The sequence below is a fragment of the Mycetomoellerius zeteki genome, unplaced genomic scaffold, assembly GCF_001594055.1.
Source record: "Mycetomoellerius zeteki isolate Tzet28-1 unplaced genomic scaffold, Tzet1.0 scaffold52, whole genome shotgun sequence".
In the NCBI taxonomy this organism is placed as follows: domain Eukaryota; kingdom Metazoa; phylum Arthropoda; class Insecta; order Hymenoptera; family Formicidae; genus Mycetomoellerius; species Mycetomoellerius zeteki.
This window is the reverse complement of record NW_017257523.1, coordinates 39669-66404: the sequence shown is the minus strand read 5'-3', so window position 1 is coordinate 66404 and position 26736 is coordinate 39669. Positions and strand designations below refer to the sequence as shown.

Here is a 26736-nt window from a genome sequence, read left to right as displayed (position 1 = left end):
CCTATTTCCTTCAATATTAATCTTCTCGACCAGTGTAAAAAACCAGGTTCGCTAAATAAATCATGTCATTGCATCGAGAGAGACGACTGTATTTCAGAAACGCAGTCGAGGCCCATTTTTCGTAACGCCACTCGAGACCGGTGTCTATACGTTCGTAGTGATCAGGGACATTAACTTGACAGACATACGCAGCTGACGGTATCGGGGATAAGTTAGCGGTGGGACAAGTCCGGCACGATTGTGTGTAACCGCTGAATGTATTACTGCCGAGGGCGTGAAGGGGGGGAGAGGAGGAGAAAGAGAGAGAGAAGCAAGAGTGAGAGAAAGCCTGGTAGCAGACGATTTCAGTAACACGAACTCTATAGGTGCCATACGTTATTCGCTATATCGTTAGGAGCGAGAGTTACCACGGGCCCGCCCGTCTGTCCGTTCGTGGCCAAACATGGGCATTCCTACGCCGATAATGATCTTCCATTCGCGCCATTGCCGATAGAAATTAATTGCGTCCCAAAAGCGTCGATCGATGGAGTCTGCACGAACATCGACCACTGTGTCGGGTACCGTCGCGCGTCACGCTGTCTAGGATATAAAGTACAGTGCATTTCGGTGCGTGTGTGCACGACATGCGTGCATATCCAACGTCGTGTCATACTGATTGCGCATCACTCGTCAGTACGCCACCGACGGAATATCGCACGGAGATCACAACCGATAGACGCGTCATTCACGGAAGGGTGAAACGACGATAAGAGAATAATATATCGTGGTTCGAACGCGGTGAAGTGAATAATCGCTCAGGAGATTATGCTACAGTAATATTTGTATTTATCGTGTGGAACTCCATTGCGTTTATCATATAAATTCTTTGCAATAGATAACTAACAAAGTCACCGAAGTATCCCCCTCTGATTTTTATAAACTTTGAATATATTGTTTTTTTTTAGACAAAAATAAGAGTATTTTTATTAAACGTATGTATTCAAGGAATGAAATAATCCTTAGAAAAAAAAAATCGGTTATTCTATTTCGAAGTGAATATTACCAAAACTAGGAGATAGAAAAAAAATGTTTGAAATAAAAGTTGAATGGTTTCACAAGAGTACTTTATAATAAAAAATTTTTTAAATTTGTTTAAATGAAAAATTTTTCATTAAAAAAATAAATTAAAAAAAAATTCTTTTAAATTATAATTATTGAGAAATCTTAAAACCATTCAACTTCTATTTCAAACATTTTTTTTCTGATTCAATTATTAAAAATGCGAATGGACACGTGGCACAAAAAAGTGGCCCTTATTTTTGTCTAAATTTTAAATCAGAGCTATAAAAAGAATAGGTTATCGAGTATATTAGCTCTATGCATGCATGATTCCATGGCATCTATGTGATATTGCATCGCATGTTATCGAATCATTTTTACAGACGCGATACGTCTATTCATACATTACACGGAAGATGTGCATCTTTATACAATATTCATAATGGTCAACGTCTCGATCGTTATCCTAAACGCGTATAATATTTTACGGATTAATGTCTTATCGGCGATGAGATAGCTCGGCACTTCCGCCTTAGCTGTTGGGTACTAACGCGATCAGAACGCATTCTCAAGCATGAACCAGGATGCCCACCTGCATTACGATACTCCTCGTGGCAAGCGATTCCGCCACGCCCATAAGGGAACTACGGTTGAACTACCGAACAAGAGCCATTTACACAAAAGGCGACGGTAATGGCGAGATTCTTAGCTAGAGTACCTATCCCAAGTTTCGGCCCCCGGAGAAAAGCTGCTCGAGTATCTATACCCTAATAATGCGTTGTTACTGGCACTTACTTAAGCGTACTTGCGACTATTAGGAATTCTAATTACTTTCGCAGCTGCCAATTCGACTCAAGAACGATCGTCTTATCTCGTGGCGAGAATGGAGCAACTGCAGTAGATCATTGTATTCTCTGAGAAAAAGCATATTCTTCGAAAATGAAGTTTGACAGATGATTTTCGTACGACGAGCAATTTTAATCGTTTTAAAGTCGTTAAAAAATTTATAGTTAAAAATAACAAGTTAATCTTTAGACCGCTATATGAATAAATCAAATAAGTAAGAAAAGAATGGTCGAGATCTTGTTGCCTAGTAACATTTTTACATGTAAATTTATTATATGTAAATTTTAAATACGTTAAACTACGCGTCGTTTATTATCAGACTTGAAACGCAATCATAAACTGAAGCTGAAATAATAATATAATGAAATAATAATTAAATTGACCTTCGATTTAATTATGGTGCTACCAGCATCTTAAAACACTGCAAATAACTTAATTATTGCGAAAAATATTACCTTTATGATTTGTGTGTGTGTGTGTGTGTGTGTGTGTGTGTGTGTATGTGTGTGTAATTTCGTTTTATCCCTCAATTTCATTAGTTGACCGTTACCGATATTAATATCGTTTATTAAGACAGGATTTAAATCACGATCTTATTCATATTTAACTCAATTTTATAAAGAGAAACTTTTATTAAATACATATTCATCGACTGGAGAGACATGCGGCTTCAGGAATCGCATTTGTGCGGCGTCCATAAACGGGTCTTTTTACGGACATCTTTATCGACAATTTACTCGAACAAAACCAAACGAGCAATGGAACTGATCGGGCAATATGTTTCATATGCGATACCTCGTCCCCTTCAACCACGAAAACAATCCCGACGGAAACGTTCGATAAAAGCTCGCGGTTATTTTGAAACCGCGATCAGCTAACAAACCTGGGAAGCGTTATTCCCCACCGCGAACATACCGGTTTTATCGTCCGCGATAATCCTGTATTTTCCAGGCCGCGGGCAGACTCCGGCAATCCGCGCACGGCTTACAATGGTGTCCAGTACGGCCGGCCGGGCATTACTTTCCTCAAATTCTCAATATGACATCCTTTATTTCAGCTAAACCGACCGGAAGAAGCTTGGCCACTGGCCAGGATCGGAAATCATTCGGCGCCATATTGAGCTAACGAAACTTTATTCCGGCCGTGCGGATACCTTCTCCGTCCGCAACTGTTAATCCTGTTCTATTTTCTAGGAAACGTCTACCCGTCTACGAACGACGATGAGAGGATTATCGAAACTAGATTAAGCAATGCTTCCCTAGCAATCGCCCGATTATACGCGTAAAGATAACCGATACGAATGGTTAAAATCTCTGATCGTTATTGGAGATAGTATCGAATTTATTTTGTCGGTTTTCAAGAAACTGTAATTAGAATTGATTTAATTACTAGATGAATTAAACAATTTTCTGCAACTCTTAAACGTTTCAATAGACGTTTCTATTGGGTTGATCAGAAAGTTCGTGCCGTTTTTATAGCTCAAAATTATAAATAGAATATATTTGTTGTTGTTATTATATCATTCAATAGAGCAAAGTTTTAATTAAAAAAATTTTTTTTTAAATTGCTGTACGATGATTTTTAACAATTAAAATTAAAATACTTCTATTTAATTCGCGATAACTCACAAAGAAAAAAATCTTAGAAACATTTAAAAAAAATGATTTTCTAGGGAAAACTTTAAGCTTTTACTTGGATGGAGAGCTGAGAATTTTCGCAAATCTTTTTGGGGCAAATGATAGACCCAAAGCGAGAAGAAAATTTTCCATCTTTTTCAGCTCGTAGTTTTCTGTATGTAAAAATTATTAAACTCGCAGAAACTCAAAAAACACAGTAACCTTACGAAAGTAGAGATTTCAAAACCGCTTTTTAAACTTTAAATTTCTTTTATTCTTGATGAAGATATTTTAAATACAATTTTGAGCTTAAAAAAACGGCACGAAACTGAGTAACCCAGTATTTTAACATACTTGAATCTTTTTAATATACAGATATAATTTTTATCAATATTATATATTATATACACATATAATCGAAATTAATTGGAGTCTTATTAAATTTAATAGCATTAAATAAAATTCTTCTTTGATAAAGAAATGACGCAGCAGTTTTCCCAGCGAAACGAGAAAGCTAGAGATATCAGAGTGAAAAATATCGTTGCCAGAGTATAGAGATTACGTTGTCGTTAGCGCAATAGATGTGTCATGAACACTATCACTGTGGTCACACATCGCTGCCAAATAGTTTTCGGGTGGTGATATATTTCCGTCCTCGGGATATTCGAAATAGTTCAACGCCGTTATTACGAGGGGATGAATTTCCCCTCTGCACGGGATGCGATTTACGGCTTATAGATTTGACCGCGACTATTTTATCATAATAGAAAAGCTCTTGAGAAATTGAAATTGAATGTATCGTTTCGTTGCAGCTATACGGCGGTTATATATAGGTAAAGTTTTAATACAGAAAAAAATTAACGTATTTTAAAAATATCATTTTTAATTTTTTAAATAATACAAGTTCTTTTTTGTTTACACAATACGATTGGCCATAATTTGCAAAGATTTTAAGTTTGTCTTTCTTGAAGATTATATACATCAATCTAATTATCGAATATAAATATATAAAAGAATTATCGAAAATCAGATTAAAAATTTCCAGAAATTGTGCTCCGGTTTTATATCGCTACAAAAATAATATAATTTTGCTTTCTCGTAAGTATCGATCATTTGTATCTATTGTCTAGTAATAACACAGTTAACTATTGTAATGTGAATATTCGCGCTTGTTTTTCCAACCATACGTAATATTCTTGCCGTATCTGCATTTGAATGTACAGTTCGAGACGTAGAACAGGATTAAACAATGTTTCCTGGAAATTGGTCTCTATCTATATATGTATATGTACGTAACGATTGGGAAATCTCCCTGTCTCACCCCGTTGTCGTTAAAAGCTGCTATTATCGGTAACTCCAACTGTAGCCTCTAAAGAGCCTGGAAGTGAACATCGTGAGAACTTACGAGAACGAGCTCGGTGATTGAATCTAACTGTTTGATAAAGGTGAAATCTGAGTTAACAAAATTGACTCGATGAAACAAGTTGGGCTATGGCTACGTTTCGTAGCAACAGAAAAAGTGAGGCTGTAACGGAGATTGTCAATAAAGTAAATCGGATGCATTCGGTGAAAGAAATTACTAGCTACGGCCGACTAGTAGTCAACTTTTAATTAGTTTCGAACTTGCGAATCGGAAAAAAAGAGCGATATTCAGGTGGTCGCGGTTGGCGACGCGGATGCCGATACCGCGATGCGCAAGCAATTAAATTGCGGTTTTTTATTGTACCCCGCGCTCACCTTTATTTTGCAATCACACACGTCGTTGCTGTTGTCGATTCGACTTCGGCGAAAACCGGATGTGTACCTGGTCCTCGCGTCGGACGATTTATTAGTAATATGCTGCATGAAACCGTCATCGTGACGAATTAACGAGGCGTCGCTGAAAATGCAAAACCTTTAATTTCAATGAGTATAGGTCAGCCACACTCTCGGCGAGCTCGTGCTGAGGGGGCGTGTAATTATAAAGTACAGGCCTACCGGATCATCGTGATAACAATACTCGGCTCTTACTAACATGGCATTGTAATTACGGCCCGTTGTTTAAGTGCACTGTGCTATTTTTGCGAGTGCAAAATACGACCGATATCGTGTTCGATGTGTGCGCGATACGACCCGGCGCGGCGGTTCATAACGATTCTTTTAACCCCGTGAAACTACTAGTGAATATTTTATAACGTTACACAGCGTAGGAAGGAGCGTATTTTTCATTGCGCATTAATTACCGCTTAAACATGCATTAACGCGACAAGCTGCTGCTCATTTGAAATTCTAGCTGGAACAAAATATTTATTGACGTTAATCACGCTCTAACGTGAATTTAATCGATAATGAAACGGAACTATGACGTTTTGCATTATAACGTCCTTTTCTGTAACGTATATGTATGTATTTAACTATGCGCGTATTCTCTCGCAAAATTCGCGCCTGGCAACCTGTCAAGCTCCTTATTAATATTTATGAGAAAGTATAACGAAATCACGCGGCTTATACGGCAAAACGCTAAAACGCTTTCAATCGCGCGGCATGGAGTGTCCGCGTGCGGAGCATAACGCCCAGGATTAAAGTGTTAAAGCTTGACACCGGTGGAAGTAACGTAAACCGCAAAAATTCAATTAACATAATTTTATTATCGTGACAAAAATTACGTTACGCGCGCCAATCAAAGCGCCTCGTCTCAAACGACGAAATTGAGATAAATCGTACGCGCATCTCGCGGGAAACCGTACAAAGACAATATTCCGAGCGAAATTTATATCTCTTACCGAGAATAAACTGTGAGAATGCTCAAACAAACTAGCACGAACTGGCACGAAGCTGACAACTGTCTCATTGAAAGGAAAATGAGAGCAACTATTTTTACAGAATCCTTTGCGAAATATGAATTCTACTTCATTTTAATTAACGTTCATAACAATATGTTGTACAAAGCTAATTAATTCTTAAACGTCTTTTCGATATGATCAGGTTTTATTTTTCCAATGTTTTTTTAATACTTTTTCCATTGTAACTTTTTTATTAATCTTCCGCCGGTAACATGGAATTTTAATTTTTCCGTCAGCAAGGGGAGAAACAAAGCAAATTTTTTTTATTTTTCTGGACTATAAACGTCTGAAAAAATTTTGATGTACTTATTAAAGCTATAACAACAAATTTTTTCTACCATCATAGAAGTCGGATTGTATGTTACTTATATTTTACAGATTTAAATTTATCTATCGGAATTCACAACTAAAATATCAATGATGCCTTTAATCATCGATATTTTGGTTGTGAATTCCGATAGATAAATTTAAATCTGTAAATAAATAACATACAATCCGACTTCTGTAATGGTAGAAAAAATTTGTTGTTATAGCTTTAATAAGTACATCAAAATTTTTTCAGACGTTTATAGTCTAAAAAAATAAAAAAATTTGCTTTGTTTCTCCCCTTGCTGACGGAAAAAATAAAATTTCATGTTGCCGGCGGAAGATTAATAAAAAAGTTACAATGGAAAAAGTATTAAAAAACATTGGAAAAAGAAAACCTGATCATATCGAAAAGACGTTTAAGAATTAATTAGCTTCGTATTCCATATAAGTTATACTTATTTCGTATAAGTTTCTAGAGTCATTAGAGGATTAACAAAGATATACATTTACTTGGTACTATTAATGTTCTTTAATGTCTGATGTTTTGATTGAAAAAAAATTGTTCATTTTTATAAGTTATAAGCAATTGAATTGAGTTGGTATGTCATTACTCAAGTGTGTTGTTTCCAAAGTGTGGCATTCAAGAGTTAACAAACGACAACCGATCTGGAATTCAACAAGAAGTACTGCATCTTCGTATTGCACCAGCCGCACTAGCGTCTCTGCATTACTCAACGTTATCTATTAAATTTTGGAAATGTCTCTCGTCTGGAATTTCAAGGTATCTCCGAAAACAGGCAGTTCCTCGATACACTTGCGATCGCCATCCGTTTTCTCTGTGCATTTACTGTTCGAGTAGAGATCTCCGTAGGATTATCTTGATCCAGTTTTCTCTAGGAACTATCCACTCGTGTATTTCACTTCCTAATCCTGTCGTATGATTTGCACAAGGTTCCACCCTGTACCTGTGTGCACGAAGGATTTCTAACAGTAGTTTGACCCACGGACGGCTACGCGAACGTCAGAACATCCCAAAACTCTGACAAATTGAATACACTACGTCACAAGCAAGCCACTGGCCATATTTGCATTGCCGACCGGCGTGGACGGCATTAATTCGCTAGGTAGCGGAACAAAGTTTCTGAGACGCACATAAACTAAACCGAGTGCTCGCTTATCAAATTGAATACTTGACAAGACCTTCGTACGAGCGCTCGTTTAAGCCAGATAAATTACGCGCGTTTATTACTACACGTAATTCCAATTAATCTTACACAGCTTCCCAACACAGTGGTCGTTTGGTCATCTTTTTCGTTAACAAATTTTCTTCATCCGAAGCGTGTACTATTCGCCAAAAATGCAAACGTGCTGCGACACGACACGAGGATAACTGCATTTACTTCTGTACCGAGTTTCACGCGGCAGCGCTTCGCGGTGATCTTGGTAATCGTGTGGCTTAATGAACGTGGCGGATAAATTTGCGTTTAATGGATTCGTGGGTACCTCTTTAATTTTCAAAGAACCTACGCGCACTCACGCTGCAATTTCTAGCACTTACCTCGTAATAAATGCACGAATACACGACGACGGGTTTCTCACCGTCCGAGAATCTAACGGTTGTACGACAGAAATTTAGTAGTAAAGAAATATACCCGATTATTACTGTGCGTTACAGTTATTAATACCACTTGCTGGAATTATGATGATAATGAGTTTAATGTGCTTAATTTTTTACCGCGCTAACGTAGCGAGCGTACTCGATGAATGTTCCAAATTCCGCGTAAAAAGTATCGCAACCCTTGATTAATTTAGACACTGTACATTTATTATTTTTAATACATTTAATATTTTTTTATGATTTAATTTATAATGCTATAGATATCATATTATATTTTTATCGATTGGAGCTTTTATTATATTGAACTTATATCACACAAAAATGTGCATGTAAATAATGATAATATCGTTTCCTTATTTTAAAAGTACAATTCAAGATACAATTCACAAAATGTGATTTTCGGATTATTACCATGAATGAGTTAGTTGAAGACTACCCCTATCAATCATCAAAAGTAAACAAACTTAACTTTACAATCCGTGCAAATAGTAATAGTATCGTTCTTAAAGTTTTCAAGGAGATACTTCCTTCTATATAATTCCTTGTATAAGAATGATACATTTTGAGTTATGTCGTTTTTGTAAATAAAACAAGAGTTTTCTACAAATAGTAGAAAGATATAATAGACGTTTAGAGTTAGGACAGTTTTACTAATCGAAGTTTGAAGAAGAAATTGTTTTATTTTGAATTTAGTAAATTTAGTTCAAGATAAACATAAACTGTTGGTGATATTTCGAATTATGTCACTTTTGATGAATTATTCCGAACTTGTTATAATTTTATAGAGTATCAAAATCGTTACAACTCAAAAAGGATGATTTTTTAAGAATTGTGAAACACAAATGACAAAAATGATTTGATCGTCTTTCTAAGAGCATACTCTTTGCCCATTATTATTTGATTAGTCAATAATTTTCTGTTAAGTTGAAAAGTAATTTTTTCTTTTCTCTAGAAAACTTAATTTTTTGAGCGTTTATGTTTTTAATTTGCAGTACATTAAACGAGCTAGATTTCTTGAAGTACATCATTACGAGCATATTTTAGTGCATGGCTCTTCAGATACAGCTAACGCGAAGTTCAGATGTTATATACATATATAAAAAGTAAAGTGTTCGAAAGTTTTTATTTTTTTCTTATTTTTTAATTAAAAGTGATTTTATAGCGATATTACTTTGGTTAAAATGAGAGTAAACACAATATAGATAATTTAAATAATTTTCACAATTTTTAAAACATTTTTTACTTCACGCCTCACACACTTTTTTATTTATTTTTAAATTTTTTCGCTTCTTATTACTTTTTTATAATTTGATACACTTGAAGATTCTTTGCGACCACTAGTGGGTCGCGACACATCGGTTGAAAAAATGATATGTAATAATATGATAATCTGTTCTTTCTGTTTTTGTGTGATATCATCATATCGTGTACTTATTAAGCACGGCTTCGGCCGATGGGACATTAATTTAGGCATTCGTGCGAAAACTAATTAGTGAACACTAATTAGCTGCCTAATGTCCCGGCTAGCCGGACCGTTCGGTAATGGTTAAGAACTTTCGTATGCTGGAGGTAACATAAATTCGTTATGCTGTATATGCATAGTTTAACTTTCTACGCACGTTTGCGACAAACGAAAGCTACGAACTGCCCACCCGTCTCGCGATGCTCCTTTTCCTTCACTTCCTTTCGAAACTTCTTTTTCTTTTACTACCGCTAACGTCAATGAGAAACGACTTGACCGAGTACGTGACGGCCACGAAATTGATTCACGGGTGAAAAGGCTATATTGCTTTACCGGTGTCGAGGGAGGAAGGACACAACGTTGAAACTTTGATAACACTCGAAATTGAGGACAATGTCCGATATATCGTTTGCGGAGAGTTATTTTGTGAAATTTTCGAAATTTCACTTTTGAAATTGTAGGAATTTTGAAGAGTAAGTATCTCTCGACGTTATTTCGTTTCCGCACTAACTACAATTGATTTCGTCTCGCATTTCTTCTCACGTATTCTTCGTCTATTCATTTTAGTTATTTTTATTTCTAGAGCAAACGGGAATTAAAAATCGCACGGCAGTTGAACTCTCTCATTGCAAAAAGCAGTATCTTTAATTAAATTCAGACTCCACTATGAGAGAAAATTAAACGCAAGACTTTACAATACAATGAGTTTTGTAAAAATGCTGTAGCTGGAAAAATATATGTAGAATAAATTTAATTATAGAAGCTCACACACACACACACACACACACACACACACACACACACACACACACACACACACACACACACACACACACACACACACACACACACACACACACACACACACATACGAGACGTAATATTTCAGTTTATAAGTAATAGATCGTTATACGCAAATGATGATTCGCTTGTTGTTCAGTTAACTCAAATCGTGCGATACGAATTTCCCAATCGATTACGAACGATTGAGAACACCAATGCGAAAGAGGATGGAAACGATCGCGTTACTGGCCCAAATGTGTTGACCATAGACAAACGTCGCGGTGGTTTTCGATGCAAATGATTTATCGGTCTGTCGGCGGCACTCGCTGTAAGTTGACGACCATTCAATCGAGGTAACGAGAACAAATTACGAACAGAGCGATACTCATTTTTCCTCTTTGGCTCTTTCGTGAAATGAACATCGCGATCCGTTTGATTCAATATTTCACAACGACTTAATGAGAACTAGATCGGATACGGATGTAAACTCATTTATCGATATGACGAATTATTTAAGTTGTTTTAATGAGAGACCTGCTTCTAGCTAGTGGTGCTTCATTTTGGGGTGTCTGCAGTGTTTGGTTATCAAACGTCGGCAGATCTGGAAGAAAAAAGGGAGAGAAAAAGAAAAGTAAAGAAGCAAATGAAAAGATAAAACTTTCACGTCCTTTATTGCCTTCCTAGATGAAATAAAGTGGAAGATAGAGAAGAATAAGAGGACCAGTGAACGAACTCGAGATAAAAGAAATATTACCACGAAAAAAGGTAGTCACGACAACTTTTTGTCCATAAGCAAATGGCTCGCATTCGTAATGAATCATTTTCTGTTTCTGTATAGGCAGATGACGAAGATAGCTTCTCCAGCGTATCGATCGTTACGTGAGCGATAACAGAAATGATGGCGATAGTTAAAGAGATCATCAAAGTAAGTGTTGCATTGCTCATCGTACGATTAAAGCGATTTCGGTTGAAAACTGGAATCTGGAAATGACATTATAAAGAGCTGTATTGTACCAATAAAAAAGCAGTATCGTTTTAATTTTTAAATATTGATTTTCAATACATCTTTAAAAACAATTTTAAAGGAAATAATACCTTTTAAACTGAATAATAGACATTGAAAGGAACTGGTATTCCCAATCGAAAAAGCAGTATCGTTTAAATTTTAAATATCAATTTTCAATAGGTTTTTAAAAACAATTTTAAAGGAAATAATGTTTTCAACAGAATAACAAAATATTCTCTTTTATTTTTTTTTATGGTAAAGTGAAGAAGAATTTTTGTAATAATAAAAAAATAATATCTCTGTAAATTAATTAAATAAATTCGCGGGATTACAATTCTTGTTTTATGAGAAATAACACGATTTCGATCGTGTAATATTAACCTTTGAGTAAGTAGGTGGATTCTGAAACGCAGTAGATAGGTGGGATGCTGAGATACCCATCCCCCCCCCCACACACATACACACAAAAACTTTTTATTTTTATAATTGTATTTTTTACTAGAATATTATATTTTAATTAAATTTACATTAGTTATACTCTAATGAAATAGAGAAATGTAAAAATAATGGACTTTAACACTTCTGGGCAATACTTTTTAATTTTTTTCCAGAACGGTGTTTTTAGTCACGGATTTTCCCGTTTTATTTCATTAAAACCATTATTAAAAAACGCAGCTCAGACCAAAAAAATACAAATATTCTGATACAAACAGACCAAAAAAATACAAATATTATAAATAGTACCATAAAACATAAATCGTACAAAATTGTCATTACAGCGTAAAAAAAAAAGAGTTGAAGATAGAATAAGTAGCGAAATAAAAGATACAAAAATTGTTAATCAACAAATGACAAGGGTTAAGAGCCATATGCAAAACAAGCCAATTTCTACAAAAATTTTTTAAATATAAAAAATTACAATAAAACAATTTAGCGTTAAATTAACATTGCAACAGAGATACAATAAAACGCATGTTTAGCATTAAACTTAAAATTAAAACAGACAGTTTCGACCTCGGGTCATTTTCAATGTAAATAATCCAGTAAAATACAAAATATGTATAACGAACACATTCCTTATCAACGGTCGAGTACTAGAAATTAGGTATGTAGCTTAATATTTTCAGTCCAAAAGATTCATTTAGTTATCGTGAAAGTAGAACCCTCAAAACTATTTCCGATCTACAATCTTACAACATAATTTCATTACAATATCATTTGCGTTACAATTATATTAATAATCAAGTATGTATAGTTATATAGTATATTAGTGCCCAATAAATTACATATATATACCTTGATTAAACGTGGCGGTGTAATTCCGACAAAAATAGAGACACGCAATAAAAACTGAGTAACAAATTTTAAAAGTACAAGCCATGTCAGGTATATTCAGAAGAACAACTATATCGAACGGTGTCAAGCGACGTTATGAGAAGGAACACAAAGAGATAAAGAAAATCGTTTGCGTGAATCAATAAGAAAAAAACGTCCGGAAGTGTGGAAAGAAAATTCATGGATTCTGCACCATGATAATGCACCTGCGCACACGTCGTTACTAGTGAGTAGTTTTTTGGCCAAAAACAATACTATCATCATGCCTCAGCCACCGTATTCACCAGACTTGGCCCCCTGTGACTTTTTCCTCTTCCCAAAATTGAAAAGGCCCATGAAAGGACGAAGATTTGCGACGATTGAGGAGATTAAGGCTGCATCGCTGGAGGAGCTCAAGGCAATACCCAAAAGTGCATTTCAGAAGTGTTTTGACGACTGGAAAAAGCGCTGGCACAAGTGCATTGTATCAGAGGGGGATTATTTTGAAGGGGATAACATAATTTTGGATGAATAAATGAATATTTTTTTATAAAAATGAAAAGTCACCTTACTTTTTGATCACACCTCGTATAGTTATATAGTATATTAGTGCCCAATAAATTACATATATATACCTTGATTAAACGTGGCGGTGTAATTCCGACAAAAATAGAGACACGCAATAAAAACTGAGTAACAAATTTTAAAGGTACAAGCCATGTCAGGTATATTCAGAAGAACAACTATATCGAACGGTGTCAAGCGACGTTATGAGAAGGAACACAAAGAGATAAAGAAAAGACGGAAATAATAGGAGGGGGCAGAGGACAAACTAAGAAGGGGAAAGAGATTGGATAATGAATCCTACACAACTGACAGATACATGTTCATGCAATCATATGATGATTGCGATGTCAGTTATGTAGGTCAGACGAAAAAATAGTTAAAAACAAGATTGCATGAACATGTATCTCATATTAATAGGAGGTCAAAGTTTCCGACGGTTATCACCAGTCATCGTATTGACCAGAATCATAGTTTTGGCTGGGATAACGTTGAGATTTTGGATATTGAAACTTTTTATAATAAGAGATTGATATCGGAGATGGTTCATATCAAAAGACAGAAACACGGGTTAAACAAACAGAATGATACAGATTCTTTGCCGGATTCATACCTCATTATCCAATCTCTTTCCCCTTCTTAGTAGTAAAGTTTGTCCTTAGTAGAGTTTGTCCTCTGTGCCCCCTCCTATTATCAAACTCTCTGCTCCATTATTTTCAAAAGCAAAAAATCGCCGAGCACGCAAACACGAGTCTAACCTTTATGCCTCTCACATAAAAACAAAACATGCTATATAGTCAAAACTGTGAACATATGATCGTGACGAGTGTACCAACACAACAAAAAAAAATTTTTTAAATTAGAGTGTACAGAGCGCGCGAAATTCAAAAAGTCACCTTACTTTTTGATCACACCTCGTACATACTTGATTATTAATATAATTGTAACGCAAATGATATTGTAATGAAATTATGTTGTAAGATTGTAGATCGGAAATAGTTTTGAGGGTTCTACTTTCACGATAACTAAATGAATCTTTTGGACTGAAAATATTAAGCTACATACCTAATTTCTAGTACTCGACCGTTGATAAGGAATGTGTTCGTTATACATATTTTGTATTTTACTGGATTATTTACATTGAAAATGACCCGAGGTCGAAACTGTCTGTTTTAATTTTAAGTTTAATGCTAAACATGCGTTTTATTGTATCTCTGTTGCAATGGTAATTTAACGCTAAATTGTTTTATTGTAATTTTTTATATTTAAAAAAATTTTTGTAGAAATTGGCTTGTTTTGCATATGGCTCTTAACCCTTGTCATTTGTTGATTTATTCTCATTGAACCTTCTTAAAAAGTTTTTTTTAAAAATTGTTAATTTTTTTTACAAGAAATGAATATTTTGACAAAAATATGTAAAACAATCAATGTTTGAATTAAAAAAACAAATTTAAATTTTGTTTTGTAGAATTGAAATATAACAACAAAAATAAAAGAAAAATAAGATTATTTACTTTTTATAATTAAATTTACATTAATTACATTCTAACAAAATAGAGACATGTAAAAATAATATAAATAAGACAAGAAAAGTAATATAAACAAGACAATCCGACTATAGCAGAGAAAAACCTCTGACTATATAAAAACTCAAAAAAAGATAAAGTATAAAAAGGAAACATAAGAGTGGATAGGTGGGGTGTTCACCGCACCCGCAGCATGTTTGACGCTCTATTATTGTTTACTGCTTCAATATCAATGAGCCACTACCACTTTAATCTGTTAATTAATCATTAGTAGAAAGATACTGAATCGATAAGCTCTGTTGTCAATCTAAAAGTATGAAATATTTAAGAAAAACTATGCCTGGGATTCAGATACTCTACATATCTATCATATCAAAGGTTAATAATATAAGTATTGTTTTGGAATTTCCTAGAATTTTCCGCGTCGCATTCGCAGATCTCAACGATCTTTACACGTCACCTCTCACGATAAATGTCGAACCATTTAAAAATCGAAACTTTAAGTCAAACGATGTAAGTCCTTGGCGGTATGAATCGCAGTAGCGGAAAACAATGATGTGATTTGGAAACGAAGAGGGAAAGAAAGACGAAGAAGTGTTTAAAAGAAGTTTTGTGAAAATGGAGAGCGAGATCGTTCTCTTTTCAGGCAATCGATGTGGATCGCGGTGGAAAGCGAAACGACGAAAGGGCGCAATACTGGAGAAGAATCTTTCGCTCCTGAGAAGGCTCAATTTGTCGCCACAATTTCACGGGCATTGCGTGCCAAGAATGCCGCTGAAAGGTCAACTATTGTTTTTCGATCCGCTTCGCGTTATCTTCTTTATTAAATGGACGAAGATGGAGAGGGAGCTTTACCGCCATGTCAATCAATTGCTTGGACGTAATTTATAGGGTTGCTTCAGATTATCCTGTCGCTATTATATATTACACACCTATTCTGCCCACCCAACTCCTATGCATTTACGCAGTGAGAACAAGTGTAGGTAATTGGGCAATCACTCACTTCTGGCTATTCTGAAATTATCTTTAAGCACCTGTCTCTCAAAACTAATGGAAACGACGATGAAAATTGCAAAATTCATATCCTCTCAAAGAGGAAATTCGAAAAATTTTCCTTTTACTATAGGCAAAAATAAAAAATTTTATAAAATGATTTCATTTAATCCGGGAATCATTTAAATCAATATTGCTATTAAATTAGAAGTAAAAATATTATACATTTTTGTAGTTTTAATTTCGATATTCTGATTGTGAGTGAAGTCAGCATTATCGTTACATTAAATGATAAAATACCACCGAAGATAGATCGGAAAAAATTAGAAACATTTTCTTTCAGAGAGAAATTGAGAGACGTATGGAATTTAATGAAACAAAAAACAGACAGATCTGCACTGGTAGAGAAAGAGAGAAGAAACTAGAAGTAAGACGAAGAGAATGGGACAGTGTGATGGATGGTACAAAAACAAGAAAGAGCAAGCTTGGTAGAGTAGCTGTTGATTTTTCTTTCTTAGGCCTCTCTTTTCTTCAGAAAAAGACTTCATTAGCTTCGCGATAATTGGCCACGTTTGTAATTTGTGTTTGCGGAATGCTCGTCCGTCTCTAACAATATTAATCCTCGAAGACCAATTGTGATAAGCTTTCTATAATTCCGGATTTGATAAATCGAAGAAAGGATACTCTGTTGACCGAAAATTTTGGAAGATTTGTCGATATCTATCGAAAAGATATAGATGTCACAGAGGAAACATTGATTGTTTGATTTGTTTGTGTCAGACGTGAATCTTAATTTCGTTTCTTCGTTGGTTCGGATCAATGATAGTACTTTCTGCTGGTACTTCTTTACTAACGTATACATTTTAAGTAAAAAAAAAGATCATATAGATTTTAAATAAAGGGTATAAAATAAAGTTGTTGTTAAATTGTTTAAAGGATATAAATTTTAGTATTTTTAAGTTTTTTCTAAAGATTTTATTCAAGATTAATTAATTGGTGTAATTATGTTTCTTTTGCATATTTTAATAAAGAAATGTTTCATGTGTGTCCTTCAATTTATATTAATTTTTTTGCAAATTGTGAAAATTTCGTTTTTTATGTCACAGTCATATGCAATTTCTCGATCTTATAAACTTGAGGATAATGTCTGCTACACGCGTCGCTAATAATATTTTCTCGAAGCAATTTCCTTGCATTGATTTATGATCCTTCCGATTGTCTGGCGATTCCCACGAGGCCCACTAGCTTGTAACTTTTGCAAAGGATTTCTTACTTCTACTCAATACTTAAAATGACCAGCGAAGTTTTAAAGGAAAAGTTATAAGAATATTCCACGTTTTTTTCCTTGAATTTTTCCCAACTTACACGTACCTTAAATTGTTCAAACGTAGTTGGGTCTCGAAAACTCGTAGCGATCGTCGTGATGTATTCGATGAATCGTGGTAGATTGTAAGATTTTTACATAGAACTGAATGTGAATTTCCGATTGAATTGTGACATTTGGATGACTATTCGCGGTTAAATTTTTATCAATAATATAAGCATTTGTTAAGTAATTTAATTTCTAGATCAATTTCAAACTTTTTCTTCTCTCTCTAAATCTATTACAATCTATATAAAGACATTTCTAATCATATAATTGTGCCGAATCATTTTAAAGATATTTTAGTCGTTTGACGAGGACAAGAATATCGATTGTGTAAATCATTTAAAGCAAGTTAAAGCGAATTTTCTTCCCAAGTGAAGAAGAAAAATCTTAGATAATTTAATATATAATGCCTTCCTCTTTTATTCTAGGGATTTTTTACTGTTCAATTTTATTGTCTGATGATATAGTCAATATTTAATTAATATTCATTTTATGAAAAAAATGATTAAAAGAATATTTAACACGAGAGAGAACTGGCAACTTTATGTAAACGAAACATAATTCAAAATGTACTCTAACAATAAATGAATCGTTGTATTTACCAAGATAGAACGGATAACAGCTGAATTACTATACAAATTCTCATGCATCTCTATTAAAACTAGAATTATCGCTCGTTATGACTATACAGCAATTACGACTCACCAACTATAGTCAGACGAACAGGATGACCGATAGGTGGAGTCGTGGATATTTGGCACTCGTAGATACCAGAATCCTTTCGCTGTGGATATCGTATTCTGAGAATCCATTCTTCTGTATGGAATTTGTGCATAGCCTCGAAACGTTGATCGCTGGTGTAAGTGTAAGTGCCGACTGTCAGCAAGTGAATGTCACGATGTCTCACCCATGAAACCTAAGGCAAACAATTAAACATTGATTTATATACATATACGTATAATCAATATTAAAAAAAACTATTTCTTAAATCAAGGGAAAAATGTAAAGGGTAAATAAGATTTAAGCGCAGTTCGGGCGCAAAATTAAGTTCATTTTTATTGAAAAATAAAAATGGACTCAATGAGTCGTATCAAATATAAATTAATTATTTATATCAGTCTCCACAATTATTAGTGCTTAAAGAATATATTTATAAGGCGATATAATTCGCAAACATTTAGAATGTACAAGTTTATACTTAACTTCTGAAGAAGATTAAAATCCAGACTTCTCTCACAGTCAAAACATTTGCAGTTAACTTCGTTGATAAGTAAGTTTCAATTGTTTGTGAAATATAATTTATTTTCATATAAATATATTATTTTCGCACTAATAACCGCGAATGTCCCACAGGTAATTTACTTATTTGCTTTATTTTTAGAGCTGTAAAATTATTATTTTCATCAAACAATAAAAAAAATATAATCTTAACAAACATTTAAAGTTATTTAAGCACTCTCGAAAATATCAAAAACTGTTTTATTATTATACTTTAATTATATATGTGTATATATAGATAGATATAATAATATTATTAATAATTTAGACGTTTCAGCTATTCTTCAAGCCATTTTCAATGAAAATACGATATAATATCTATTTTTATAAATCTCTAGTTTTTCGATTTCCAAATAAAAGCAACTTCTTAATCAAATATTAATCAAATATTATATTTCATATTCATTTATTGCGTCAAGTAAAAAGAGAATTGCGGTAACTATAAGTGTTTTCATCATAAATCAGTAGTTAAGAAAAGGCTGACAAAAATATGTCGGTTTCTGCAATCTAAATGCAGAAATCTTGAGTTACCGAGCGCTACGCGTATTGCTAACTATCACCGCTCCTCATGCCCTGTTGCTCGTAAGATTGGACGATAAAACTTTATACTCTCCCTTTTCCTAGCCCCGAGAAATTTACGAGTGCAGTAGATTCGCCGCAGCTGGAATACTTCATGTCTTTGTTTAATGCTATATAACCCCGTGATGTATGACTACAATCTCGACGCAACGACGATTCTCGCACTCTGCAATTATTTATAAGCGAATAGGCGCGGCAAATTTGTTCACTTAGCTTCTGTTAGAAATTATGAAACAGAAACGAAAACGAATAGGCCCGCATGATATATATGTATAATTTTGACATAATATATCGTTAAATTTTTTTTTAAACTACGTTATTAAAATTGTGTTAAAATAAAATATATGACAGTATCGTGAATACAAAGTATTGATCGCTAGAATTATGTCGTTACATCAATATGATAACGCTGACATCGAACATTATAGATAGGATGTAAAATGACAACCAAGTTCGAATAGTGCTAGGAAGTTCTTCAAGCCGTTAATTAGAGTAGAATCCAGACGATGATTCGGATCTGTAATAATATTCATACATAACTTATGTAATTTCTTCACGTGTTAGAAATTACATCGTACTAACGAATTTGGCGCTTTAATAATTTCAATGGTTTTTGCTACTTTAACAGATTATATTAGTCTGCAAACTGTATGAAAAGCTCGTCTACGATTCATATCCGATTTCGCGAAAATCGTATTCGTTAAACTGTATCTGTGTGCTATAATATTTTATTTACCAATGGCTAAACTGGAAACAATATCGTTAACTAGTTCTCATTTTAGCCAAGCGTTTATTTATGCAAAAATAACAATGGAAAACGATAATTTTAATTAATTAACCTTATGTCTGTGAACTCAGATATTATATATACCAATTCATTCAATGATTCATTTAATACTCGGTAATCTGTTTACCTTTGTTTTAATGCCTGCATTCAAAATAAAGTCTTGTGTTTCATAGTATTGTTCTCATAAAGGTTAATTAATATAAGCTGTAGTGCAAGCGAATCCCTTTCTAAACATAGAACAGAAACAAGAAATCAATGCAAGCTTTGTTATTTTATGAAAATGTACAATATGATATTCTATATCATTGCGCTATATGTTGCTTTGTGCATAATATATTATACAAATCAATAACAAACATTGTTGATCGACTGCAGCTAGGGCAAAACTCACGACGTGCATTTGAGTATTATCAGAAATATAAACTGCGAGAGCTTCCTATTGTCGATCTAATGCGATTGCCGCTCGAATATGCCGGCGTTGTTAATATACTTTTCACAAAAAGAAGGCATCGTCTATCCGGTATACTCGTGGGAAACTTTTTCCGCATAATAAAATTCACGATACGCGCGCGAGAGAGAGAAAAAAAGACACGGTCGTGCATAGCTTCGGCAGAAAAATGCGAGTGGATAAAACTCAAGAACGCACTGTGACTGCCATATAACGGCGATTGCTGTTCTTCCTTTTTCAAATCTTTTTGCATATACGCGAGACCGACTTTCAGAGTTAATATCACCTCGCGAGAAAGAGTGGCGCTTATTCTTACCCGCCGGAGGCGCAACTTTTTCACGTAACTTCATCGTTTTCGGCTTCTTCATATTCCTGCATTTCCACTAAGAGACTGTGCGTAATTTTGTCCGAGCAATTTCATTGACGTTCTCTCGCAACATTAATATACTATATATGCGAATATATGTATCCATATAGGTATATCCAGGTAGCGAGATATTAATATGCAATGATATAGCATTATCATTATCACCATAATGGAGTGTTAATTATCATGATTGAAGCTTTCATTATACTTTCCTATCGTATGCACCTCTACAGATAAATGCATAATGTCAACGAAATGTATTAGACGGTACATACGTAGCCGCGGCTGACATAAACGCGAAGACCGACCTTTGCATAGAAATGAGACTCTGGGATTAAAACTGTGAGCTCCCGACCGAATCTGCATGAAGACATAGTCTGACAAAGATCGTCCTTTTCTACTTAACCGCTACGCTAATCCCCGAGTAGTGCCGTGAACCGTTAATGCTAGAAATCGAGGACGCCTGGAGGTCCCAGAGTGGAAGATAAATTCCCCAAGGGCCGTGTCCGCCTTCGAGTTAATTTACCGACCTACTCGAAACACTGATTTAACCGTGGAGGTGAAAAAAATTGTCTTACGATCCGGTATGAGCGGAACCGATTTAACTTAATCAACAATGGAAGTCTGAGTTAGGCTGAAATTAAAATCTCGATGATCGCGATACTGCAATAGCGGTGATACATACTAGAATTACATAACTGGAATAATAGACGTGGAATTTTTGTTCCTGGTTAATTTATAAGAGATCTCGCTATTCTCTCTTCCTGCTTTTTGATGTAAACATCGTTATTTGAGACATTCGTTGCTCTCTAAATTCTTTGAAATGGAATCTCATTTTAAAGAGTGAAAATTGAGCTAGTCTTGGAAAAGAATGACTCAATTTTCAATCTTTAAGAGTAAAATTTCACTCTTCAGAGTTAGATTCATTTTAAAAGTTTTATAGAATACATTTTCATTATGCGACTCATTGAGTAATCCCGCAACAAAAGTAATTTCACGCGACATTTCGAAAATGTCGACACTGCTTGTCTTGGTTCGTCGTTCCCGAGTTTCGTGCATTATTCGTGCATTATTCGGGCAAGCCTATCTCGCGTGTTTGTGGCTTTTTTTTTTTTTCCCCCCCCCTGCCAATATCCCGTGTCAAAATCTGAATTGCTACTTGTAAGGCTTAAGATTTGCTTGAAATACGTAATTCTGTGACAAGCGAATCGGAAATTCTAACATAAAATGAAATTTATCGAATCAATTTCGCGACTATTGTGGGCCATAAAATTTAATTTTATTTCTTCATGTCAGTCATTTATAATAATTTCTATTTATAATAATATTAAAAATTTAAACACCTGTAAAAAAAAGAACACATTTTAAACTCACCGTTCTATTTCCGATGTTTTTCACTCTGCACGCCAGTTGAACAGTTTCTCCAGCCAAACCAGTGATATTGGACGGCAGTGTGGTGTCAAAGTATGGATCAATTTCCGATGTTGTGCGTTCTTGAAAGGTATCCGCCATGAAAACATGCGATTCGTATGCGATGCTCTCTGGAAAAACTATTCCATATTCTCTATTAATAAATATATTCTCGCAAACGTAGAAAAATCAATCGTATTTTGTATAAACAGAAATTATCACGTGCACTCTAAATTTCTTGCAGTGAAATCTCATTCAAAGAGAGTGAAAATACAACTACCCTTGAAAAAAAGTGAAAATATCACTTCTTGAAAAAAAGTAATGATTTTCACTCTTTTTAGAGTTAAAACCGTCATTCTTTATCGAGAAGTGAAATATTTTCACTTTTTTTCAAGGATGGTTGTATTTTCACTTTCTTGGAGTGAGATTTCACTATAAGAAATTTAGAGTGTGAGTATGATTCTAGTAGCTAAAATAATTAGTAACAATGTAAGAGTATATCTTATTTTTTATTGCATATTCCGGATATTACGAATAAAACTATTAAAAATATTTCATCTAAATATATTCCATTTAAATTCTTTTCATTGAAATGTTTTCACCCATATCATGGATCATCATTTTGCGGAATATATGATCTGCCGAGCAATGAAAAAAAAAACTACTTTAGATTGAGCACTGCACTGCCAGGAGTGCGTGCATCTGACCGTTTATCTCGGTAATTTTAAATAGAGAAATACGACGACAGAACCATCAGTACGTCAGATCTATACGAACGGCCGCCTTGTGCAGGCAGCGAAGCTTCGAAAGTACATCGTCGAATAGGTCGTACATATCCTGCCCCGCACTGCAGCAAATGCAATCTCGTCCGGAGGTATATCTCCCGTGTTCGCAGATCGTGAGAGCGCGATGTGCCGTGGAGACTCATACGTGCGTGGCGGAAAAGCGAAGTCATGTCTATTTGCATAGAAGACGTGCAAGTGGACTTAGTGGGTTGCTATGTCGTGTGATTACCATTCAAATCACGATTTTCCCCGGTGGAAATAGTTCAATGGTATTGCGAACTACTACTTGCACCGATCGAAACCGCCTGGATTTGCGCCTTTTAAAGTGGATTTCAACTGATTTCGTCTCGATAGACGATAAGAATCGTACTGGCATGTTCTTTCAACCTGCCGGCTTTAAAATTCACGCCCGAGATTTCATCCTCTTATATGTATGATATGTGAATTAATGAAACTGCCAATCCATTGTACTGACATTGCTTGATGTTAATTTTTATTAGTTTAATTTTCTTTTTTTACTACAAGTATAATTTTTTATCACAAGTACAATTACATTGCATTAAAATGTAGCCAGCTAATTGAGGATGTGTTATTACATCAAGCAATTCGTATTTAACTGGACTTTTATTTTTTTACTGTTATGTTAAACGAACTTGTAATATAAGTGAGATGTTAAATTAATCCCCGTTGACAATAAAATTTTCACTCTTCATCTGCAATTTCTTTTCGACCTTCAGTGCAGATTTTTTATATTGTTCTAAACTGTATAAAAATTTGAAAAAAGTTCTATATACCAATTTGTGAAAACTTTAGTAACGAATTTTTACTATCATAGAAATTGGATTATAGGTGTATGCAGAAGTTTTAATCTTTTTTTTCATGTTTTGGTATAATTACTTTAAATTCAAATAATTAATATAAATAAAATAAATTCAAATATACGTTTCATATATTTGTAAGACTGATATCAAATTATCTGAAACGTTATATTTTATAATTTAATGATGCACATAATATTATAAAATAACAATGAGTTTTAAACATGATGAGCGACAAAAAGTTTTATATTTGACATTACATTCAGTATGAATTCCAGCAAGAAATAAAAATTAAAACAGGTGAATCAATTTGCTCTGTTCTTGGCGAAGGTAAAAAAAAATTAAATTATTTGTTCGAAAAAAACAAGAAAACTTACATTACATGTAAATAAAAGAAAAATTTAAAAAAAACTGAAACTGCATACATCTAATATTTTATTTATTTTCTACAGATTTAAATTTATCTAAAAAATTCACAATAAAAAAATCGACTGTGTGCCTTTAATATCTCACGTTGTTGGCGGAGGATTAAGAACTATGCATTGCTAAGGTATATTTTTACCCGATGAATTTAGTGGAAGGAACTATGCAAGGGTTAAGAAGGTTTGCTTCCAAACCATTTATCGTTGCGTCGCTATCCCATTACCATGGTACGCTTTAAATATGCCGTAGAAGCAGGCGTTTCTCGTTCGCGTGCTTGTTCGTGGCGGAACAATCTTTTTTCCTTGGCACAGCAACAGTTTAATCGGCACGATGTCTCGTACTTTAATGCAATATACGTTGCCCGAAGCTGTTAAACCGTTAATAAACGATACGGTTGGTTGAAAGCACGGTCTTTCTCCTGTCAGCGCGAACACCACGCCCGACTTTGATAAAGTGATAACGATTCCACGGTCTGTATCCTTTAGGTCGTAGACCGGAGGGAGAGATAGAACGAGATGAGTTTTGCGAGATGAAAGGCCCAACTGAACAAGGGAGGCCGAACGGGGCATCCTCGCTTAAGCTATTTACTGTAATAAGCTTGGTGAACCCTCAAGAGAGAAAGGGTCCTATGAAACTCGCAAATTAACTCCTTCCATTCCTAAGTTGTCTGACAAAAGCTAGGGTTTAGCAACTAGTTAAATTATTAGTACTTCTCTTGCCGTTTCGGGATACTGTGCAGAAGTATTTCCACTTATGTATATCCTTTCGAAGTAAAGAAAAGTAAAGAAGCATTTTGATGCTATTGTCAGTTATCAATCACCTTTTAAACAGCAAATTCGTCAATATGATGATCATACTTTATAATTTTATACTTTTGAAAATAGATAATCAATTATCGAAAATCATTTTTAAACGGTAAATTTTTCAATACGATGGTCATCTTTATTCTTTAGAAAATAGATAATCGCAGTGTATCGTAATATTTAAATTTAACGTTAAAAGAAACATTAAAGTTTCAGCAAGAGAAGTATCGAGATTATTATTTAGAAAACTGCATTCTCATAAATCACTATCATTGATCCACATCTTGCGCATTTCCGTGAAACGTGACTCTTCGCGTTGCCAAGTCCTTCGCGCCATTGCGACATAAGAAAATTTTGATCATATAGTTCGTTGGAAAGAGCTGAAGAGTACTGTCGAATGGAAACGTCGGCACTCAAGTATCTCGCCTTGAAAAGTTTAGAAACGTCGTTCGTCGTTATATATGTATATATCTATATCTTCAGCAGAAATATTACCGGTAGGTAAACTGCCGCCTGCGGCGAAAATCGCAGAAGGGATTTTCTAGCCGGAAAAGTCGTGCGTAATCGGCGGAATAATATTCGTGCCGTTGTTCAAATAACCGGAACTGTTCCTGACTGAGATGGGGACGAATGAAGGAGAAAAATGGTCGAGTGAGAAAATAAAATGAAGTCGGAAAAGCCGACAGTGTTCTCATGCATGTATCTCCAAGAACAGAAAGAAAAGGAGAAAGAAGGAAATCGTTGGAAGACATATGTCGCGAGAATTCCTGTGCGAGTCGGTATGCGGTTGAAAATTTCGCGGAAATGGATGTATCGGTGCCGGGCTGCCGGTCGCGACGTTGACGATCGGGGTCGACGGATGCGCGCAGTACTCGTTTCTCTCGGATTTTCGATGCATGCGGAATGCACCGGAGGCGAAACATTATTTACATCTTATGCGAATGTTGGCAACTCCGCGGATTGGAACCCCTCGATGCGCTTTGGTTGTAACGCTTCGTGAGAAACTCCTGCCGTCAGAAAGAGAAGTCACGACTCACTGCCGAATGTGGAGAACGTTCTCTACCTATGTGAGATGGCTCTCATCGTGAAACATATTGGCACGGCTTTGTTATTCGAGCGAGGCAAGTTAGGTATCCGGCCGAAACCAAATTCATTGATACGTTAAAGCTGTGAAATTTAAATTATACATGTATAAATTGTATATGTATAATGTGCTAATATAAACCATATGTTGCAATCACTGCATTCCAGCCGCAATAATCAAGCCAAGATGAAAGGACGCCACATTTAATACTATAATTTAATGGAATAATTTTCATATTGCATTTCATATAAAGCAGAATTTTACTGTAGTAAACTACATCCGCTTTCTATGCATTATCTAAAATTTAAAGTAATATTTTGCAAAAAGGAAAATAGCTCCCTTTGCAATATTTTCATAATAGCTAACAGCGCTGGTCTGAAATAATATTCGCTTCGTCTTTAAAGCATGCTCGGCACGTTCGACTGGAAAATGTAGTAAGGAAAAAATTGAGAGATATAACAAAGAGAAGTAAAAGAAATATAAGCGTAAATAAGATTAAATATTCACTAATTACATATTTTTATTTATAGCTGAATCTTGGATCTGTTTTTGATGCCTCCTCAGACAGCATGCTTGTCAGAATGAAAACTTTAAGAGAACTTTTTCAGGAGAACATTTAGTTATTTTGAAAATGATGTCCAAATGATAACTTATAATAACACAGGCCCACAGAAAAAAAAGTACTATG

At 34.7% G+C, this 26736-nt stretch overlaps 1 protein-coding gene across 3 annotated transcripts in view; it reads right to left on the bottom strand.

The window, feature by feature from the left end:
• LOC108727736 (kin of IRRE-like protein 3) overlaps positions 1 to 26736 on the bottom strand; it is a 72245-nt gene that overhangs the window by 11020 nt on the left and 34489 nt on the right. For all 3 annotated transcript variants that reach the window (XM_018455956.1, XM_018455957.1, XM_018455958.1), the window contains 2 exons: positions 22100 to 22275; positions 17972 to 18182 (listed from right to left, as the gene is read on the bottom strand). In XM_018455956.1, coding sequence (XP_018311458.1) covers positions 17972 to 18182; positions 22100 to 22275 — 387 coding nt within the window. The remainder of the gene's footprint in view (positions 1 to 17971; positions 18183 to 22099; positions 22276 to 26736) is intronic.